At 38.6% G+C, this 20,118-nt stretch overlaps 2 protein-coding genes across 2 annotated transcripts in view; one reads left to right on the forward strand and one right to left on the reverse strand.

Moving 5' to 3' along the window:
* The window catches only part of LOC134661354 (dynein axonemal heavy chain 6), an 81,577-nt gene that overhangs the window by 52,911 nt on the left and 8,548 nt on the right, over positions 1 to 20,118 (forward strand). Inside the window, exons 59-63 of the mRNA XM_063517393.1 lie at positions 11,826 to 12,027; positions 12,386 to 12,626; positions 13,284 to 13,484; positions 13,857 to 14,098; positions 14,568 to 14,858. Coding sequence (XP_063373463.1) covers positions 11,826 to 12,027; positions 12,386 to 12,626; positions 13,284 to 13,484; positions 13,857 to 14,098; positions 14,568 to 14,858 — 1,177 coding nt within the window. The remainder of the gene's footprint in view (positions 1 to 11,825; positions 12,028 to 12,385; positions 12,627 to 13,283; positions 13,485 to 13,856; positions 14,099 to 14,567; positions 14,859 to 20,118) is intronic.
* Positions 929 to 4,532, reverse strand: LOC134661344 (uncharacterized oxidoreductase YtbE-like). Its single transcript, XM_063517381.1, has 5 exons — positions 4,423 to 4,532; positions 3,713 to 3,793; positions 1,832 to 1,939; positions 1,454 to 1,740; positions 929 to 1,307 (listed from the first exon to the last, which is right to left on the reverse strand). Exons 1-5 carry the CDS (start codon positions 4,484 to 4,486, stop codon positions 954 to 956), a joined length of 894 nt encoding a protein of 297 aa, XP_063373451.1. The 5' UTR covers positions 4,487 to 4,532; the 3' UTR covers positions 929 to 953.

Here is a 20,118-nt window from a genome sequence, read left to right on the forward strand (position 1 = left end):
GTCAAATTCATCCAAGGTGCGATAAAAGTCGCAGGTGATCATGACCTATATAATATTATTAACCTTTTCGACGCCGTGTCAAACACAAAAGCTGTCACGCTGACGCCACGTCACCGAAGAGTCAAAACTGAAATTGAACTTTATGCATATGCACGTAGGTCTATGTTGCTCTGTGGTCTGTGACCGATTAATCGGTCTTTGGCGTTGAACTTACGGTGCGGATATATCGGTCATTGGCGTCCAAAAGGTTAAACAATATTATAAATATTTATAATTTATAATACGTAATATGTAAGTATACAGGGTAGATTTTCTTTTTGGGCCAGTGAGGGCAGCTATCAGATCACGTACAGCTACGCGAAATTGGTCTTAGAAGACCTTCTCTCGATTTCAAATTGATGGAGATTGCCGATTAGATTTCGGAAAAAACATACAGGTGTGAGAAAAAGTCATTGTTGTCAAACTTTTTTTTATGCCAAACGATCCCATTCCTATTGAGGATCAAAAGCTTGTATGGAACCAAAAAAAAATTCCGGCTAGAAAAGCCACAAATCGAGGAAAACTTTTTCCATACAATTTGTATGAAAATGAAAACTTTTATTTTTCACATACTATTTTTGTATGCCAATCGATTCCATTCCTATCCAGTCTCAATAGTTTCTTTGGGGTCAACTTACGGTAATGTACTAAAAAGCCACAAATTAAAGAAAACTTTTTGCATACATTTACTATGGAGAAAATTGAAATTTATTAGTAAAGGTTTAATAAGTATTAGGTAAGCGTATAAGAATACTTCCTCTTACAGTTAAGTAAACAGCGCACGCAACTACCTAGTAATTGTATATGTTAGTTAGGTACATCTTGTAAGTTACTGTAACATCCTAACATCATAGTCAAGTTGTCTGTAAATTGTAAGCGGCTGATTTAGATCTAGCGATTTGCTGATTGATAAGTTAAGCGACAGTTGATGGATCCCAAGCATATTTTGTGTTTTTGGTCCCAAGTTTATCTAAGGCTTTCATATATTCATCGGGTATTTTAAAATTAAGAGATATATTCTCTTTGATGCGTTCCGCGTGAGTTGATTTTGGAATGACGCTTATTCGTTGCTGCGTGGCCCAGGCTAACAGGAGTTGCCCGCTACTGACGCCTAGTTGTTGTGCAGCATTGATAACCACAGGATCATGGAGTAGGGTAGCTGTACCTGAGGAAGTGCCTCCAAGCGAGCAATAAGCTTGTAGCGCGATGCCACTTCCTTGGCAATATTGTAGCAGATCTTTTTGTGGAAAATATGGATGACACTCGACCTGTGAAGGAAAAGAGAAAGATATATAATATATTGTTTTCATTTTCTTGCTTGTAATATGGATGACGAATCAAACTATCACATGTCAGAAAAAAACCAACATTATCTTTTTAACTAAATACACATCTTGGTTAGATTTTTTTTTACCTGATTTACGACAGGGACCACTCCAAAATTACGGACTTCTAATTCCTGGAGATGTCTAATAGTGTAATTTGAGACACCTATGGATCTAACTAGTCCTTCGTTGTAGCATTCGACCAGAGCTTCCCAAGCTTGAGAGCGTAATTTTATGTTCTGAGTATCAGCTGAACTCAAATTCGCCATGCCCGGAAAGTGAATCAAATACAAGTCAATTGTTTCAAATCCTAAAGTGGCTAGGGACTTACGGCAAGCTTCCTTGATAATTTCTTTAGTGTGAGCATCTCTTGGTGCTGGAAGTAGAAAAATAGTCATTAGTTCATGTAAAATGGTTGGAGTTTGTATACCAACAAACATTTAAATTATATGGGATGTTGTTCTTACATAGCTTGGTAGTTATAAAAATATCTTGGCGTGTCAAGCCAAATTTTGGCAGCAGCAACCGAAGAGCATCTCCTAGGTGTTTCTCATTGCCATATACTGTAGCTGTGTCTGAAAACAATAAAAGATACGAACAACATTGAAACAAACAACAGATGTAGTGCATAATTGTTTTCAAAAAAGATTGAATTAAAAATAGGTAGTTAGCTCCAAATGTACTAAGAAATGTTAAAATAGTTTGTGTTTTTACACTTTAAACCTATTTTTAGGGTTCCGTAGCCAAATGGCAAAAAACGGAACCCTTATAGATTCGTCATGTCTGTCTGTCTGTCTGTCCGTCTGTCCGTCTGTCTGTCCGTCCGTATGTCACAGCCACTTTTCTCCGAAACTATAAGAACTATACTGTTGAAACTTGGTAAGTAGATGTGTTCTGTGAACCGCATTAAGATTTTTACACAAAAATAGAAAAAAAACAATAAATTTTTGGGGTTCCCCATACTTCGAACTGAAACTCAAAAAATTTTTTTTCATCAAACCCATACGTGTGGGGTATCTATGGATAGGTCTTCAAAAATGATATTGAGGTTTCTAATATCATTTTTTTCTAAACTGAATAGTTTGCGCGAGAGACACTTCCAAAGTGGTAAAATGTGTGTCCCCCCCCCTGTAACTTCTAAAATAAGAGAATGATAAAACTAAAAAAAATATATGATGTACATTACCATGTAAACTTCCACCAAAAATTGGTTTGAACGAGATCTAGTAAGTAGTTTTTTTTTATACGTCTTAAATCGCCTAAATACGGAACCCTTCATGGGCGAGTCCGACTCGCACTTGGCCGCTTTTTGGCTAGTGTGAAACATTCCCGCACCCAAAAATCTGGGGTATAGCCATAATCAATAATAGTATTTTATGCAACCGTTGTTTAAGAGGGGTCAAAAAAGGCGAGTGGCGTGAGTAACAATTTGAGGCGAAGCCGAAAATTGTTAATAAAGACGCCACGAGTATTATTTGACTCGGTTAAACAACGTTGCATACAATACTTTTTCTACGACCAAACACTTACTTTGAAATAAAATTGTAAATTTAACAAATATTTTTCATGTCATCTAGTGGACTTCTACCTACGGTATCTACCTGTTTTTAGTGATTCTTGTGCTATTACTGATATTTCTTCAGGCGTAGACACTAAGTTTTTGTCTTCATCCATTTTAACTTGAAAGACACACTGTTTTTTAACACAAAAGTTAAGTTTTCATTCGACAGGCACAATAGTATTCATATTCAAGTCAAGATTCACAATATACAAGAAGTAGCAAAGAATGGAGGGTACGAGCGGGAAAAGAATGAATGAAATTAAAAAAAAAACATGTCTATGGTTCACTTATTTGTCAGATATATGACATTCACACCCATAAGCGAGAGCGAGAAAGATATATTTCTTTCTCGCTCTCACTTATGGGTGCGACGAACCAAGGTCGCGTTGCGGTGCGACAGTGTGTTATGACTATAAGGTTGGCAACAATGTATTTTTTAAGTGACCATTACACGAAGTAGTGTAAAAGAGCCAAAAAGATACTGCGTGTATGCACAAATGCTTTTTTAGGAATTAGACTAAAGACTTGTCTTGATAACTTTAAGATAGGGTTTTTAAAGATGTGTGCACGACCCTTTAAATGACAAATAAAAGTACGGGAGTAGAAAAACAGAATAAATAGTATATAGGTACTTATTTAACTTTAAAAAATATATATGACTAAATATTGGTGGAAGTGGAACGTCACACCATGTGTATTATGTTTATATACCTACATAATACACATGGTGTGATTTATTGTTGAATTTAGAAAAGAAATCTCTATATTTATTTGTATGGCCTCTTACCAAAAAGTCTGTAACCAGCCGCAAGAGCACTCTCAACTACACTCATTATGACTTCAGCAGAACGTATTCGAAAAGTACCAACTGAAACAATAAAAAAAAATTATATCAGAAGAGGAAGAGAATACATCCCTCATTGCCATTAGATTCCAATTACAACCATATATTCACTAAATAGGGAATAACCTGAAATGATCCAATTTATAGCAGCACTCACGAGGGGCAGTATTGAATAAATACTACTTAAATGATTTTTTTTTTATTAATTGTACAATGAATAATAGCTAATATTTGTACTTAGTAGTATGTTAGGGATCAAACTGTCAGATAAGATCAGAAACTCAGAAATAAGAAAGAAAACAAAGATTACCGACATACTTGCTCGCATTGACCATCTAAAGTGGGGATGGACAGGCCACATGCTACGCTGCCCCATAGAAAAATGGAGCAAACAGGTCTATGGTACCCCAGAGGCTGTACTAGAAAGCAAGCACATCCATTCACAAGATGGAAAGACGACATCCGTCTGACTCTGGGGCCATACTGGATGAGGGTTGCTGCAGACAGATCCCAATGGAGACAGTTGGATTAGGCCTATGCCTTACGGCACACCGAACTAAGAGATATATTATTAAAAAAAATGTATATTCAATTGTAACTTGATATCGTTCGGAATAAACGGCTATATTATTATTATCATTATTTGTACTTACATCCAACAAGTGGCATTTCGACACCATTATTTAACATCACTTTTTTCTGGCTGACTACCTCCATCTCTGGGGAATCTATTCGGCTCTTTCTACGATGTCGAGGTCCTGGCGGTCTGTAGGTATAACATTAATGAATGTTATTTATTTTTACAGTTTACTCCAGTTTCAAAATAACTTTAAAAACTTACTTGTATTTTAATTTTTGTCAACCTCTGCCTATATAGTAATTATGAAATAGGGCAGTATAATAGTAGGTATAGAGGAATCAACGATATAGGTACACGTAGAAAGTGCGCGCGTCATACAAGATACATAAACAATGTATATGTATTTAAATACTTTTTGTTTTGAGGCATTCACTGATTTGATTTCATTCACTGCCTTCAATTCACTGCAGAGAGCCACACAGACAGAAGCAAGTGAAGTGAGTGACGTAATGACGTAAGCGTGACAATGACAGCTTGGTGGCACCACGGATATATATATAGCTGGTCAACCAAATCTTGTCAGTAAAAACAGGCGCAAAATTCAAATTTTCTATGGGACGATATCCCTTCGCGCCTACATTTTTCAAATTTGCCGCCTTTTTCTACTGTCAACATCTGGTTGACCAAGTATACATAATGGGCTCTAGGGCTCTACAGACGGTTGCGTTTTAACATCAGAAATCAGATATGGTTGGTCAAGCCAAATTGGCAGTAAATAAGAACAAAAAAAAACTATACTCATCCTTTTCTTTTGGGTGCTAGTACCAGTGAAGACAAAGCCTCTGTCTATGTTTGAAATGAGACAGTCCTTTGACAAACTATAGTAGGTATGAGCCCCCATTCAGACGGGAGCTTTTTCAACGCGCGTTAAAAAAGCATTTGAATGACGGTGGCGCTTTTTATCAACCGTTGTTGGATTTTCGACTTTAAGCCTTGGTCGTTAAATCGAATTTAGAGTGCGGACAGGTTCAAGCGCTTTTTTAACGCGCGTTGAAAAAGCTCTCGTGCGAATGGGCGCTGAGTCTTAAAATGTATTGGGTCCCATTCATTCCACGACTTCTCTTTCCGCACAGACTCAATACAAAAAAAAACAATAAAACCCCTACGCTTATTATATACATCGTGTTTTTTTTCGTTAATTTCAAAGGAGCATTCTTGAGCTTTAAGGACCAAACTGTTCGTATCGTTAAAGAGTTCGCTAGATTTTTATGTATGGAAAGTTTCATAGTAAAGCGCCGGGGCGCGCCGGCTGACGTTGATCAGTCTGTCAAATGTGGTTGGTGCAACTGGCCCTTAATCAAGTAACTTTCTCAAAGAAACCGGTAAGTATTCTACTTATACTTGGTCAACCAGATCTTGACAATAGAAAAAGGCGGCATTTAAAAAATGTAGGCACGAAGGGATATCGTTTCATAGAAAATTTGAATTTTGCGCCTTTTTTCACTGACAAGATTTGGTTGACCAGCTATAACTCCATTTCGGAGTAAATAAAATCCAAGCCAAGCCTTAGCCACAGAATAAATAATAGTACTATTACGAGGGGTGTTCAAAATATTCTCGGTATGAGAATGAAAACAAACAAGTACGAAAAGTTTGATATTTTTATTTTTCAATATACTCCCCCCCTATGTTCATACACTTAAAAGATCGATCAATTATTTTTTTTAATCCTGCATAAAAATATTTTTTATCTTTGGTGTAAAAATGCTCCTCCACTGCCGCCTTCAATGCTTCATCATCGGAAAATTTATTTCCACGCAGATCCTTTTTAAGATTGGGGAACAAAAAGAAGTCGCTGGGGGCTAAGTCCGGACTATACGGTGGGTGAGTAACAGTTTCAAACCCACATTCAACAATAGCTGCCTTGGCAATATGAGCAGTATGGACGGGGGCGTTGTCATGCAGAAGCATAACACCTTTGGTTAACTTTCCTCGCCTCTTTTCTTTGATTGCATCCTTTAATTGACGTAGAATGTTAGCGTAGTACTGTCCTGTGATATTTACACCTTTTTCTTTATAATCGATCAGTAATACTCCTTCAAAATCCCAAAATATCGTGGCCATGACCTTGCCAGCTGAAGGGATGACCTTGAACTTCTTGGGATGAGCTGAACCCTTAATGTGCCACTGCATGGACTCTTGTTTACTCTCTGGGTCATAATGATGAACCCAGGTTTCATCTCCAGTAACTATTCTTTGCAGCACCTCATCAGGATTTTCACCGCACAGGTCAATAAAATCGGAACAACAAGCTACACGCATGTCTTTTTGAAGCCGAGTCAGCATTCGCGGAACCCATCTTGCACTTACTTTTGACATATTAAGATGGTCATGGATAATATCATGTACGGTACCAATAGAGAGATTGGTTACTTGTGCTATAGATTTTACCTTCACTCGACCATCTTCCAATATAAGTTTTTCCACTTTATCAATATTTTCTTGTGAAGTAGCTACTACAGGCCGGCCAGGTCTAGGGTCGTCTTCAACACTCTCCCTTCCACGTTTAAACTCGCTTGACCACTTTTGAATGGTAGATAAAGAAGGAGCAGACTCACGGTAAACACAATCCATTTCCTCTTTTATGGTTTTTTGATTTTTACCCTGTTTTGTCAAGAATTTTATCACGCATCGATGTTCTAATTTAGTTAACATTGTCAATTCCCACATGATGTTCATGTTTGTTCAGCAATTGCAGAAAAACAAAAGAACATCTCGGTTCGAATTATACTTTTTTTTAATGTCAATGAATAAACCTTAGCGGCCAGTAACGAAAGAAAGTTTAGAAGAGGTTGTAAGATATCAATACCGAGAATATTTTGAACGCCCCTCGTAAGTACAGAAGACTCACTCTCTAACAAAACGCGTCTGTTACGATCAGCACAGATATGGCCGCTAGGTGGCGACAGCGCCACGCGCGGCTTATGGCTTTCCCCAAAATTGGGGCCGAACGGATGTACTTTTAGCTACCTGTAGCAAAGCGACGAAATCGCGGAGTGAGCCACGCCTGCCTTAGCCAATAAAATCCATTTCATGACATAAATGCCTTACATCATTTTGGAAAAGAGCTGATTCTCTTCAAACTGCTGGATCAGTCTCTATCAAACATACCTACACGGCTTCCACGTAAAAACCCGCATCGAAGGAGGTCAATCCGTTGGAGAGCTACGATGCCTCCGACAGACAGACATTGGTGTCAAACATATAAACACTCCTCTTTTGGCGTCGGGGGTTAAATATGATAAATTTGAAAATGAAGATATAAACTCTTGATTTAATTGCAGAGAATAACAAAAGCCAACTTAGCTTAATTGGACTCTAAGACAATCCATCTATTATTTAACCTTCACCAACTTTATTTATTAATATAATATACCGACACCTTGCTCCGTTTAAACAATTTGTTATACCTACAACGTGTTTTGTAAATAGTGCTGAGGAATCGTCATCCGTGGCAACATCCTTTCTACGGCACTAGTCTTAAGTATATAATAAGTCACTTATATTTATAAAATGTGGTAAAATGTAGTCACGTTGCGCTGCTTCTTTCTTCAGCTGAGTCATAAATTTCCGTAGGCTCGCCCCGCCTTAAGGTTCGGGCACATACTTATACTATAGTGTACATATTCGTACTCTTTCAAATGAACTGAATTACAATATTTTCATTCCATCGCGGATGACAAGAAACTAGACTGTTGCCACGTTTGTCTGTAGTCTTTAAACCTCAGCCACCAGTTCGCCCATGACGACGTCCACTGGAGGAGCCATCCCCTTCTTGTGGATCTCGGCCTTGAAACAATTGGCCCAGTTGAGAACCATCGTGCAGCTGTCGGGGTCATAGGCGCCTTCGCCGCACTTGTGGATGATCGTCACCAGGTCTTGGGCTAGTGCCTCATCTGAAATTCCAAGTTTGGAGATTGAAATGTTTAGGTACCTACCTACTCTGGCGTCTGGCGTCGTCTTGAATTTCTAAAACCCGAAATTCACACAACTGTCAAAAGTTCTTTTAATACCAAATTGCTGTTTATTTAGATAAATAACTGCTGGGTAGTACTTATTGCGAATGACGCGACGGCAGTGACATTAAATTTATTATTTTTTAAGGGAAGCAATTGATGGGAACGAGACAGCTAGTACCTATTTACGAGACGAAACGGGCGTAGCTAGAGGTATTGGAAGTATAACTTTCTTACCAGCCCCGTGTTTTAAAGCGAAATCCTTGGCGTTCCCATGCTGCAAATTCAAGTCTGGGTCGACTATTTCCAGCTTGTGGGAGAGACACATGATGGCGCAGCCCGTCTCTCGGTTCGTGACAGCGTAGTCATCTTGCCAGAACATGTCGAAGTCTTTCTGAATGGATTCTGGCAGGCTCAGCTAAAATATACAAAAACGCAACTCATAAGACTGCATAGCTTTCGGTCCATCATTCTTGTTTACTATCAAATAAATTAGGGCATCATTCAAATTACCTACATTAGACTTTTTATTACAAGCTTTTATGCCTTGCCCTGTACCCCTAGCACATGATTGGCGCGACATTATCCACAGACATTATCTCGCGGCGAGATAGACTACTTGTCATTGTTTAACTGTGTTAATAAAAGAGGGACGGGTAGTCTATCTCGCCGCGAGATACTGTCGTGCCAATCATGTGCTAGCCCGGCTGCCTTGCCCTGTTAGTACTCTTTTCTACGAGTATGTATGTTGGTATTAGTAAGTTAGAGTAGGTCAAATCTTGGAAGCTAAAGCCCTTGCTACACGGTCGCCGACAAGCCCCTCAGACCGCGTGGCCTTGGTCTGGACGGACCGTGTAGACAGTTGTTACCAACAAAATTTGACCAAAACTGACCAAGGACAGACCAAGGTCAGACGGTTAGAAGGCTTGTCGGCGACCGTGTAGCAAGGGCTTAAATTTGACCCACTTGTCGATTTCCGATTGAGCTGCAAATTTGCATACTTAGATATTTTATGTAAGTCGGGTGACGGGGATGATGGCGGCAGGAGGTGGCCATAGGAACTCTGTTGAAACAACGCAACTTAATAAGGGGTCATCCAAAAACATGAAAATCGTGTGATTTAATTTATGGATGACCCCTAATTGTGTTAGGGGTTTTTAGAATTGTCTCGATAAGTATTAGTTGCTTGTGGCTTGTGGTAAGATAAGTACAATCTGCGATAAATAAATGAAATTTTTGCCAAAAACTTGTTTGGTGTGGAACTTAAATACTTGCACTTCTCTAAGCACTATGATTTCTGTATACCTCTGGGTACGAGTATACCTATACACCTAATTAAATATTTTTAGAAGAATTACTTAACCCTAATTTCGTATTCACATTCACATAAGACAAAAACCATACAAACCTCTCTCTTACAATCGTCTAACGCTTCTTTGAAGTGAGTCGACATCTTATGCAACACCTCTTTGGAAGTCTCCCCCATTTTGGTAAACACCAGACACGCTGCCACCGTCAGCAAAGGGCCTTTTATCCTACTCATCTCCAACTCTTAATAAAAAAAAAAGAAATATTTAAGCAACACAAGCCTCAGGTACCTACTGAGCTAACTGTGGGACTAAGTCGATTTCTGTAAGACTGCAATCCCATAATATATTTTAATGTCTGTGCGGAAAGAGAAGAGTCGTGGAATGTATGGGGCCCAATACATTCCACGACTCTCCTCTTTCCGCACAGACTCTATCTGTTTATTTATTCGTTTTCCTAAAATGAAATCGTTCTAAAAACTTCCGAAATAGGATATTTTGAAAGTCAAAATTAACTAAGTAGGTATTCGCAGTTAAATATATATCTTTTTACTTAACACGATTCATGCTTTAGGGGTAAAAAAATGTATTGCGAAAACAATGATTAAATTATTTTTTCGATATTATTTCATACTACATTTATGTCGACATTAAATCTTTCATACTTACATTATTGATATTTACCAGCACTCGCGTAACAGACTATTTTCTGCTTCTAGGTAGATTTTTTCCTTCTAAGTCAGTTTATATATGGTAATTGGTCAGTACGTCAGTAGTATTTTTAATTGTCATTTCGCATTTGTAATTATTCACAAACTGTAGCTATATACCTATTCAAGTTGTCTGTCATGCTCACAATCAATTAATTTAATTAGGTACAATTGTGGGATTAAATTACTAACATACAGCGGAAATACGTTCACAAAACAAACAATCAATCATAAGAATCCTAAACGGTTTTTAATTTAGTCAAATATATACTTAATCAATGGATAACGAAAATTTCTATTGTGTCTCTGAACCCATTTATATATTTATCAAGAAATCCACCTTATTCTGCTGTTACCTACATTATATACCTACCTAAGCTTACGGTCTGTACAGACGTAGTCTTTTTGAAGTTATATAAAGTAATTAATTATGTCATATAATATAATGATCGTTATCAACGTGCTGTATTGGTAGCAAAGTATGGTTGACAAAAATTCTACGTTAACGGAAGTCACAGGAAGGTTAATTTAAGTCTCTAAAATATTGCACGCAACTATAGTTGTATTTTTATGACATTTAATGTCAATCGACGTACATTGTTTTAAAAATATATTAGGGCGGAAAAGGTTTAGTACCGTAAAGAGTTATATCTAAAGGTGTAATCCTAAGATAAGTATTTATTTTATAGTTAAGAACAAGTGAATATTCAAATGTATTTGTTTTTTCTGCCAACCATACCCTTTGCTACGAAAACTGCACGTTGACAGGGGGGTGTCACTCCGCAGTTTAGGTACATTTGGCCGGCGCGCCCATCGGACAGGTGAATGGCAGTGGGCTGCCGCTCGGCGTGCACGATCGATAGTCGTGTCACGCGGCGCTCGCGCAAAATTGAAAATACACAATGGCTTCGAAACTTACTTCCGTGAGAATCAGACATACTTACTATCTCCGGATAAAAAATGTATGTTTACATAATCAACGTTTGTAATTCCTACATATTTATCTTAAAAATAATAAATCAGTGGGTATAAAGTCAATTTTTTATTCGGTGACTGAAATGACAGTTCATAGTATGAAATGACATTTTATGTTCATACTATGAACTGTCATTTCAGTCTACCGAATAAAAAAATAGACTTTAGGTATAAAAACTTGTCAAGTGATAACCCCGTGCCGACACTCACAGCTCGGTCATAAAACTGCGGCGGCGCGCAAAGGAGATTCACGGTTCATGCGCGGTTATAAGTTTCAATTTTGCTTGCAGGCGGCGATATAGGTGTAATTTTATACCTAAATCTGACTTTTGTGAAGGAGTGAATTTTCTGTACGGTAGTACTATTAGTTATTCTGTGACGTTGATAACGATCACTAGGTACCTACATATAAACTAAATTGAAACAAAGTTACTAATTTTTCTTGAGAAATCTGACTTCACATTTCAGATATGCAGACACAACATGTTCGATACCCCTCGTGTTCGTACTGAGCACAGGGTCAGATCCATTTGGGGCGTTCCAGAGATTCGCCACTGAAATGGGCGTACGAGATCGAGTGCATTCAATTTCTTTGGGCCAGGGTCAGGGGCCAGTGGCTGAAAAGATGATTAATGGCGCGAAACCTAAAGGCGACTGGGTTTTTCTGCAGGTCAGTAGTTTATTACCTATACTTAGGCACTTATACCTATTTACAGTTCGCTCCCAACCCACCGCCTCCTTCACCGATACGTTCCTGTTCGAAAGATTACGAGTATATTCGATTGCAGATTCTAGTAAACCCTGCTACTGTATAAATCATCAAAAATCATATTATACTGCTACTATTAAAGTTATTAACTTATGTTTGGGCGTGTTTCTAAATCCGTAGCATAATATGACTTGCGTCGCGAGTCACAACGCAAGTCATGCTCGCTCTTATTTCAATCTAGCTGTAAGTCGAAAGTCGAGGAGCGTTAAGGACGGGAAGGTAATGGAATGGAATTCCTCTTACCATCAGTATTTTGCAGAATTGTCACTTGGCTGCTTCATGGATGTTAAGCTTGGAGCTGATCGTAGCTAGACTAACCACCGACCCCGGTTTGCTTAGCAACGATTTCCGCCTCTTCTTGAGTTCGATGCCGACTCCGAAGTTCCCGGTTTCGGTCCTGCAGAACGCTGTGAAGGTCACCAACGAACCGCCGAAGGGACTAAAGGCGAATGTGAAGAGAGCACTTATTGAAATGGAGGAGGACTTTTTCGAGAATAACGGTTGGTTATTATCTTATTATTAAGCAAAGGACCACATTTATCGGAATAGATACGTAGTACCTAGAGGATCCCGAAGTAATTTCTACCTTCAATGATCTGCTTATCGGAACATATATTTTATGAAATACATAAAATACGAGTATGTTCCTGAAAATATATCAATAGGGTTGCCAAAAAAAAATTAAAATAATATTAAAAAAACATTTTTAATTTTTGAAATTTCACTGAATTGTAAATTTTGATATTTTTTCAACTATGAATACATTTAATTTACATAAAAGATAATATATATAGTAATACTACTAAACTAAATTAATAACCAGCTTAAATCTAAAATAGGCCCTTGAGGCATTGTACCAAAGATGCTGGCGGCATTTCCTCGTTGTATCGCAACTTTGTAACCGAACGAACTACGCTCATCTGTTAACTATTTGAAAAATAATATATCAAAATTATGGCACCACATACATTAGGTAATATATTTAATAAAATAATAAAATTACTTATCGTCAATATTTTAATAGGCCATAACATTTTAATCCCCGCGTTGCGTGGCTGGATCCGCCGTCGCCATTTTTTTACTCCTTGCCATAATCGACTGACCAAACTAACGTGAAGAGTGTAGGCTATTATAATAAAGGGTCCCTATATTTCTAGTGCTCGGCCAAGACTGGCGCACTATGTTGTTCGGCATCTGCATGTTCCACGCGATCATACAAGAGCGCAAGAAGTTCGGCCCGCTGGGCTGGAACATCACCTACGAGTTCAACAACAGCGACCGCGAGTGTGCCATGCTCAACCTGCAGATGTTCTGCGAGGGCGGCGTCATACCCTGGGCCGCGCTCGAGTACATCACCAGTTAGTATCATGCCATCGCCCGTCGCGTACGCCCTCCGCAGATAACCACTCTACCTCAACTTTTTCAAACTCCTCAAGTCGACAATTACCCATGCCTTACACTTTAATAGGTAAGTTTTTTTTGTTACAACCGGTTAATGACCTAACGCCTCTCGTGTCCTACATGGCTGGTGTAGCTCGTACTTTCTCCCGCTTTTATTATTATACATGTAAGGTCTGAGCCGTCTGAGACACTTTTCAGGGTTTTTTATTCTCACTTTTTAAATTAAGTACCTACTTCCATTCAATTATCAATAGATTCGTATAGGTAGAGTATGTAGAACAAATACACCGAACGAACGAACTGCGAAACTATTTCAAAATATTTTCAAGGTTTGATCACATACGGCGGCCGCGTGACGGACATGTGGGACCAGCGCTGTCTGACGACGATCCTGAAGAAGTTCTTCTCGCCCGTGACGCTGGAGGAGGGCTACACCTACTCCCAGTCAGGCATCTACTACTGCCCGAGGCAAGACAAGCTGGAGGTGTACCGCGAATATGTCGATACACTGCCGGTCATCGAGAGCCCCGAAGTGTTCGGGATGCATGACAACGCCAATATCGCGTTTGAGGTTTGTTTCTTATAAAAAATTATCTCTACCTCACCGCACATTATGCGGCTACTAAATTATGAAGCAGTACAAGTGGCTACATCATACGAATGCACTACTTTACGCTTCTGCGTACCTTCTCCTTGGTTTATTGTCAATCTGCGCTTTTAACAAAACTCCTTATAGTGGAATCAGTTTATTAACTTAAGTTGAAATTTTAAATTTGTCGAGTATTTGATTAACAGACGTTACAAACATTGGCATTGGCAGAAACACTTCTATTCTAATGGTCATGTTCGGTAACCTAAAGCTGTCCTTCCTGCTACGCCCAATACGTACTGTTTTATGCGTCACTTTCGCCTAAAATGATAATGTTCTGCTGGTTTTAATCAACGGCAATACTAGACAGATTTCTGTTGAATAGTGCCTACCAATTAGTATAGTGAAATGAAACTTACACATTTGGCAACGCAACGTTTATCACTTACAGAACAAAGAAACGAATACACTAATAAACACGATAGTGGAGGTGCAGCCGCGCATGGGCGGCGGCGGCGGCGGCGACACGCCCGACCAGATCGTGTGGCGCATCTGCGACAGCACGCGCGCCACCGTCGCGCGCGGCATCGACAAGAGCACCATCAACCCCGCGCTCATGGAGCTGGACGACATGGGCCAGCTGAACTCGCTCACCACCGTGCTCATTCACGAGACCGACCGTTTCAACACCCTGCTCGGCCTCATACACTCCTCGCTCACCGAGCTGCAGAAAGCTATAAAGGTACTCACCACCGTGCTCATTCACGAGACCGACCGTTTCAACACCCTGCTCGGCCTCATACACTCCTCGCTCACCGAGCTGCAGAAAGCTATAAAGGTACTCACCACCGTGCTCATTCACGAGACCGACCGTTTCAACACCCTGCTCGGCCTCATACACTCCTCGCTCAGCGAGCTGCAGATAGTAGTTTATGCAACAGTGATATAATAAGGCTTCTTAAAATTCAAGGGTCGAAGTTACAAAACGAGACGTAGTCGAGTTTTGTAAAAAAAGACCCGAGAATTTTAAGAACCAATTATGAGCTGTTGCATACATTACTTTTTCTATGACAGCTGCAGCAAAAAAAAAAAAAAAGAGTTATTATTAAAAAAAAGAGTTATTATTAAAAAAAAGAATTATTATTTAAAAAAAATTGAGTTATTATTTAAAAAAAAAAAGAGTTATTATTGTAAATGAAAACATACCTCTTTCAATCAAGATGATCGGAACTTGTATCTTTAAAAAAAATAAAGCAGTTGTATTATACTCATAAGATGACTGCTAGCAGTCATCTTATGAGCCTATAGACAAATCATTCAAATGACATTGCTTTAGATATCACTGTCAGTCATTTAATTGACACATTTAAGTGCTGGAGTAGAAAAAAGCTATAAAGGTACTCACCACCGTGCTCATTCACGAGACCGACCGTTTCAACACCCTGCTCGGCCTCATACACTCCTCGCTCACCGAGCTGCAGAAAGCTATAAAGGTAGAGCGCTTACTCTCTAAGGGTCGGTTGCACCAAACTGTTTGTCATCGTTAGTAAAAGAGTTCGCTAAATAATAAAAGTTTCATAGTAAAGCGCCGCGGCGCGCCGGGTGACGCTGATCAGTCTGTCAAATTCGGATGGTGCAACTGGCACTAAGTACTACATTTGATTCATAAAGTCCGTCAACCAAATCTTGTCAGTAGTAAAAGGCGGCAAATTTGAAAAATCGCGGGTTAGCAACACTGTGTTCGAATAATTCCAAAATGCGTGTCATCTGTGTTTTATCTGTGGAATGTGGATCGTGAAATTTGGAAATTCGTGAACGACAGCCGTCACCTTATTTGTTTTCATTTGGTTTTCATTCTGAATCGTTTCTGTTTCAAGAGATATTTCTGCTGTCACCATTAAATACCAATACATTAAATGAGAATAAGCAAAGCTAAGGGGCCTACAATGTACAATCATGCTCGTTGATGGTAAACATTACTAAAAATTGAGGTTATGACAAGTACATGGAAGAACTCTTTCGAACTTTTAAGATTATGTTCAGTTTTTTTGTTTTAGGGTTTAAAGGCATAAATAAAATTAAAACGTATGCCTAAATCTATCCAACAAGACCATAAATTGTGTCCTGGAACCGTCCATAGGCCCACATGTCTAATATTTTCAGCAATCAGTTGTGACTATTTACAAAGATGCAATAGAATACTACAGAGTATTATGCTTGGTTGAAGTGACCCGGTAACATTGGTAACTTCATTATATTTTTTCAAATAATGACCTGAATTATAGTGTAAGCTAAAGTGACCCTTATCTTTTTTACCTTTAAATTAAATAAACACCCAAATATCAGTTGTTTTATTTTCAATATGTAATCCTATTTTACAATATATACCAATCAAAAAAATTACACAGGTATGTCATATTCATCCAGAAGAGTACACTAATTTACATTAACAAGTGGCATATTATATTGTAAATAACAAATATATGCACTATCTAATTATCGTGAGAGTCAGAATGGCGGGTGTATGTAAACAAAAGTAAACAAAAAGCATACCATATTTTAGTACCTAATTTGTACTATTTGGTACCTCATATAAAAAAATTAGTACCTCACGGTATTTAAAGTTATTACCAAAAAACGTTACACCCGCCAACCTGACAGTCAGAATGGCGGGTGTATTTTATTACGCTATGATCCCGCGATTATTGATAAATTCTATAAAAGCCAAATTTTAGTACCTTTTTAGTACTTTAATATTCAATTATAAATTGAGCCATTTTATTTGTGGTTTCCGAGTTTTACACATTTTACACTTTGCATTGCTATTAAAAAATTTCAGGCGCTTTAATTTTTCACCGTATCGATATCGTTTTTAAGAAAAAACGCTACGCTACAACTATTTTGATTACGCCAGGATTTAGTACCTTTCATGTTTAATCTGTTACCCTTTCACGGTTAATCTGTTAGGTTCAATTAACTATGAAAATTACGTCTTACAAATGGCCAGGCGCCATGTCAAAGGATTCTTCCTAAAAAGAAATTCCGCTCTTCATTGTGCATGTAATTGTGTACCTAATACCTATTAACAATTTTTTCAATTTCAAAATATACTTTATTCATGTAGGCCTAGCAACAAGCACTTATGAATAGTAATTAGGTATTACATAGGTACATATATATTATCTTAATCTAATTATCATAGCAATTTATTGATGTTAACCTACTACTAACCCACTCTTAAGTACATGGTGATTAATCAAATAAAACCCGCAAATTATGTCTGTTTGTCGGTATGTTAGTCTGAATAGTGTGATGTACATCCGAGATCCCACAAAGAAGTATATACTTATAAGTATATCTCGTAGTTTCTTAACTTATACATAACTTATACATAAGTTAAGAAACTATAACCAAGACGATAGTTATGTATAACTAACATCATACCACACCCGGTGGTATTTTCATGTTTAATTTCCAAAAGGTTCTATGTCGAGTACCTGCTAATGTAATTTCAACTCTATTCTTAAAACAGTAAGGATGTTATCTGTGTGGAATCATTTGTGACGTCCCACGGGTAAAGGTACCTTATGGCCGTTGGCGCTTACGCTATTATAAACGCCGCCCCGCCGCCGCGCGCTATTATTATTGCGGCGCTATGCGACGTAAGCGCCAACTGCCATAAGGTACCTTTTGCCGTGGAACGTCACATTGGTTGTTATTGCATTTCATTTTGCACGCGTAATTAGCGGTTGGGTTTAACAAAGGATAACAATGCGATTCATCGCCAGGTAATCTCTCTATTATAAGTATATAGTAGATTCGGGCATTTTAAAACCATCCTACTATACGTGTCTGAACATCAACAATTTAAATTTAAAAGTGGAAAAATTACTGTCTTGGGTGAGACTTGAACTCACGGCCTATGGATCGATACTCCAGCGCTCTGCCATCTGAGCCACCAAGACCTCATCCATAGCCAGCAAATCTTTTCACCATATGGGTCAAGGGGACCCGAGTAGAGATGGGCGCCGGCGGGTAAATACCGGGAAAATACCCAAAACTACCCAATCTACCCGATATTTACCCGTATCTACCCAAATTGTTGGGTATTTAAAATTTGTTCGTATAATTGAAGAAATTCATTATATAAATAAGATATATCAACATTATTATCGTATAAATATGAAAATAAGTTAAAATAAAGTACACAAATCACAATCACACAACTTTTTTGTACACAATTAATCTAAAATTTTTTCGACGAGTGCATTTTGTTCACTGATTTGTGTAATTTGTGTTGTAGGAATGTTAATTTAATAAAATTAAGCTATTGTATACCGTATTATTTACATTTCTTTGTTAATTTGTGTACCTATTATTATTTTATGTATTTATATTTTTCCTTTTTTTTTCATTTATTTTTATTTTACCTACTATTTTTAAATTATTTTCATAATTTGGATTTGATATTTCTACATTATATTTTATTTATTGTTTAATACAGTAATTTTATCGTTAGGTATACGGCCAAATTTGATTTACTGAAACCGGTATGGATGAAATTTTGTCTGTATCTAGATTGTTTGAAAACACAATATGATCCAGTAGGTGGCACTGCTATAGGTATATAGCCAATTAGATATGAGCGCCGATAGGCATTTAGCCGGCGGCGGCGCGCCGGTCAAAATTGGTCGGCGGCGGCGGCGAAACGGCTTCGTGGCCTTGAAACACCTTCGATTAATGAAAAAAGAATTCAAACCAAAATTTTACCGACAAAACATGTCTTTGCTGTAAGAAAGTCATGAAATAAATGCATTTTTTATTTTCAATGATAATTTATTGAATAATGGTACGAAAAAAATTGATATCGTATAAACTGTGGATAAACGGTATCGCGCGGCATCAGAGGCGGTCTTAATCTTGGCGAGGTTCTCCGGAAGATCTTAGCGAGGCCCTTATCTTTTGTGCTAAGTTAAAAATTGCGGATTGACTGTATCAGGGAAACGTCTTGTCGACAGTCCAAAGAAAATCGAGATCCGTCATTAACCAATATCGATTCAACAAAACCGATTTATGTCAAAAAGTGAGGCCCAACGCCGAGCTCCATGTAACACCGAAGACTTGATTTCGACGCCTCCCAATGCGAGGCCAGAGGTCATCCTCTGGCCTCGCATTGGCAGCTCATGCTGCAGGTAAGCATACAGCTAAGAATCGAACGTCAAGTGTAAGCTTGGCTGACGGCCGAACGCCTGGAGCGCCGATTGCGGCGCGCTTCTGTGCGAGGCCGAGCTGCAAGAGAGCAGAGCGAGGGCGCAGGCCGATAAAGACTGAAGCCATAGTGTTAAAGATCTGGAGCTTTCCTGCGGGCGCATTCGTGCGACGCCAAAGGCCGAGCTGCAATGGAGCTAAGATCGGATAAGGACCAATGCTCAAGCGTTTTAAAACAGGCCGAAAGTTGAGCTCCAAACAGGGCCAAAAACTTGCAGGTTCAGATAGCGGCTTAATTCCATGCGAGCGATGCAAGGCCAAAGATTGAGCTGCGAGAGAGCAAAGCTTGAAATTTGAACAGTGGCCAAGTTTAATTGAGACCCGATTCCGACGCTCTTCCAAGCGAAGCCAACGGCCGGACATTTGGACGTGGAAACGCTTAATATCTCAAAACTAACCCCATTTATTTACAAACAAGATATATACAGTGTATTACTAAAAGAAATTAAAAACTAGCTTAAATCTAAAATAGGCCCTAGACCCCATTTTATACCTTTTAAAGACGTTTAACCATGCTTGCAATGGTTAAATTCGCGGTAAATGTAAATGACTGACGGCGCCGCCGCCGCCGACAAAATTTTGTCGGCGGCGGCGGCGCGCCGGCGCGGCGCTCATATCTATAGCCAATAGTGTTTTCAAACAATCCAGGTACCGGTTGAAATATATGCACAAAATTTCATCCAAATCGGTTTCATTAAATAAAATTTGGTGATATACCGACAGCAGCGCCACCT

Source organism: Cydia amplana, chromosome Z, assembly GCF_948474715.1.
Source record: "Cydia amplana chromosome Z, ilCydAmpl1.1, whole genome shotgun sequence".
Taxonomy (NCBI): domain Eukaryota; kingdom Metazoa; phylum Arthropoda; class Insecta; order Lepidoptera; family Tortricidae; genus Cydia; species Cydia amplana.

Coding starts and splice junctions, on each gene's coding strand:
- LOC134661344 (XM_063517381.1), bottom strand. CDS start 4,486: ATGGAGGTAGTCAGCCAGAAAAAAGTGATGTTAAATAATGGTGTCGAA. Junction 3,794..4,422: donor CGAAATGCCACTTGTTGGAT/GTAAGTACAAAT, acceptor TTATTGTTTCAG/TTGGTACTTTTCGAATACGT. Junction 1,741..1,831: donor TTTTATAACTACCAAGCTAT/GTAAGAACAACA, acceptor TTCTACTTCCAG/CACCAAGAGATGCTCACACT.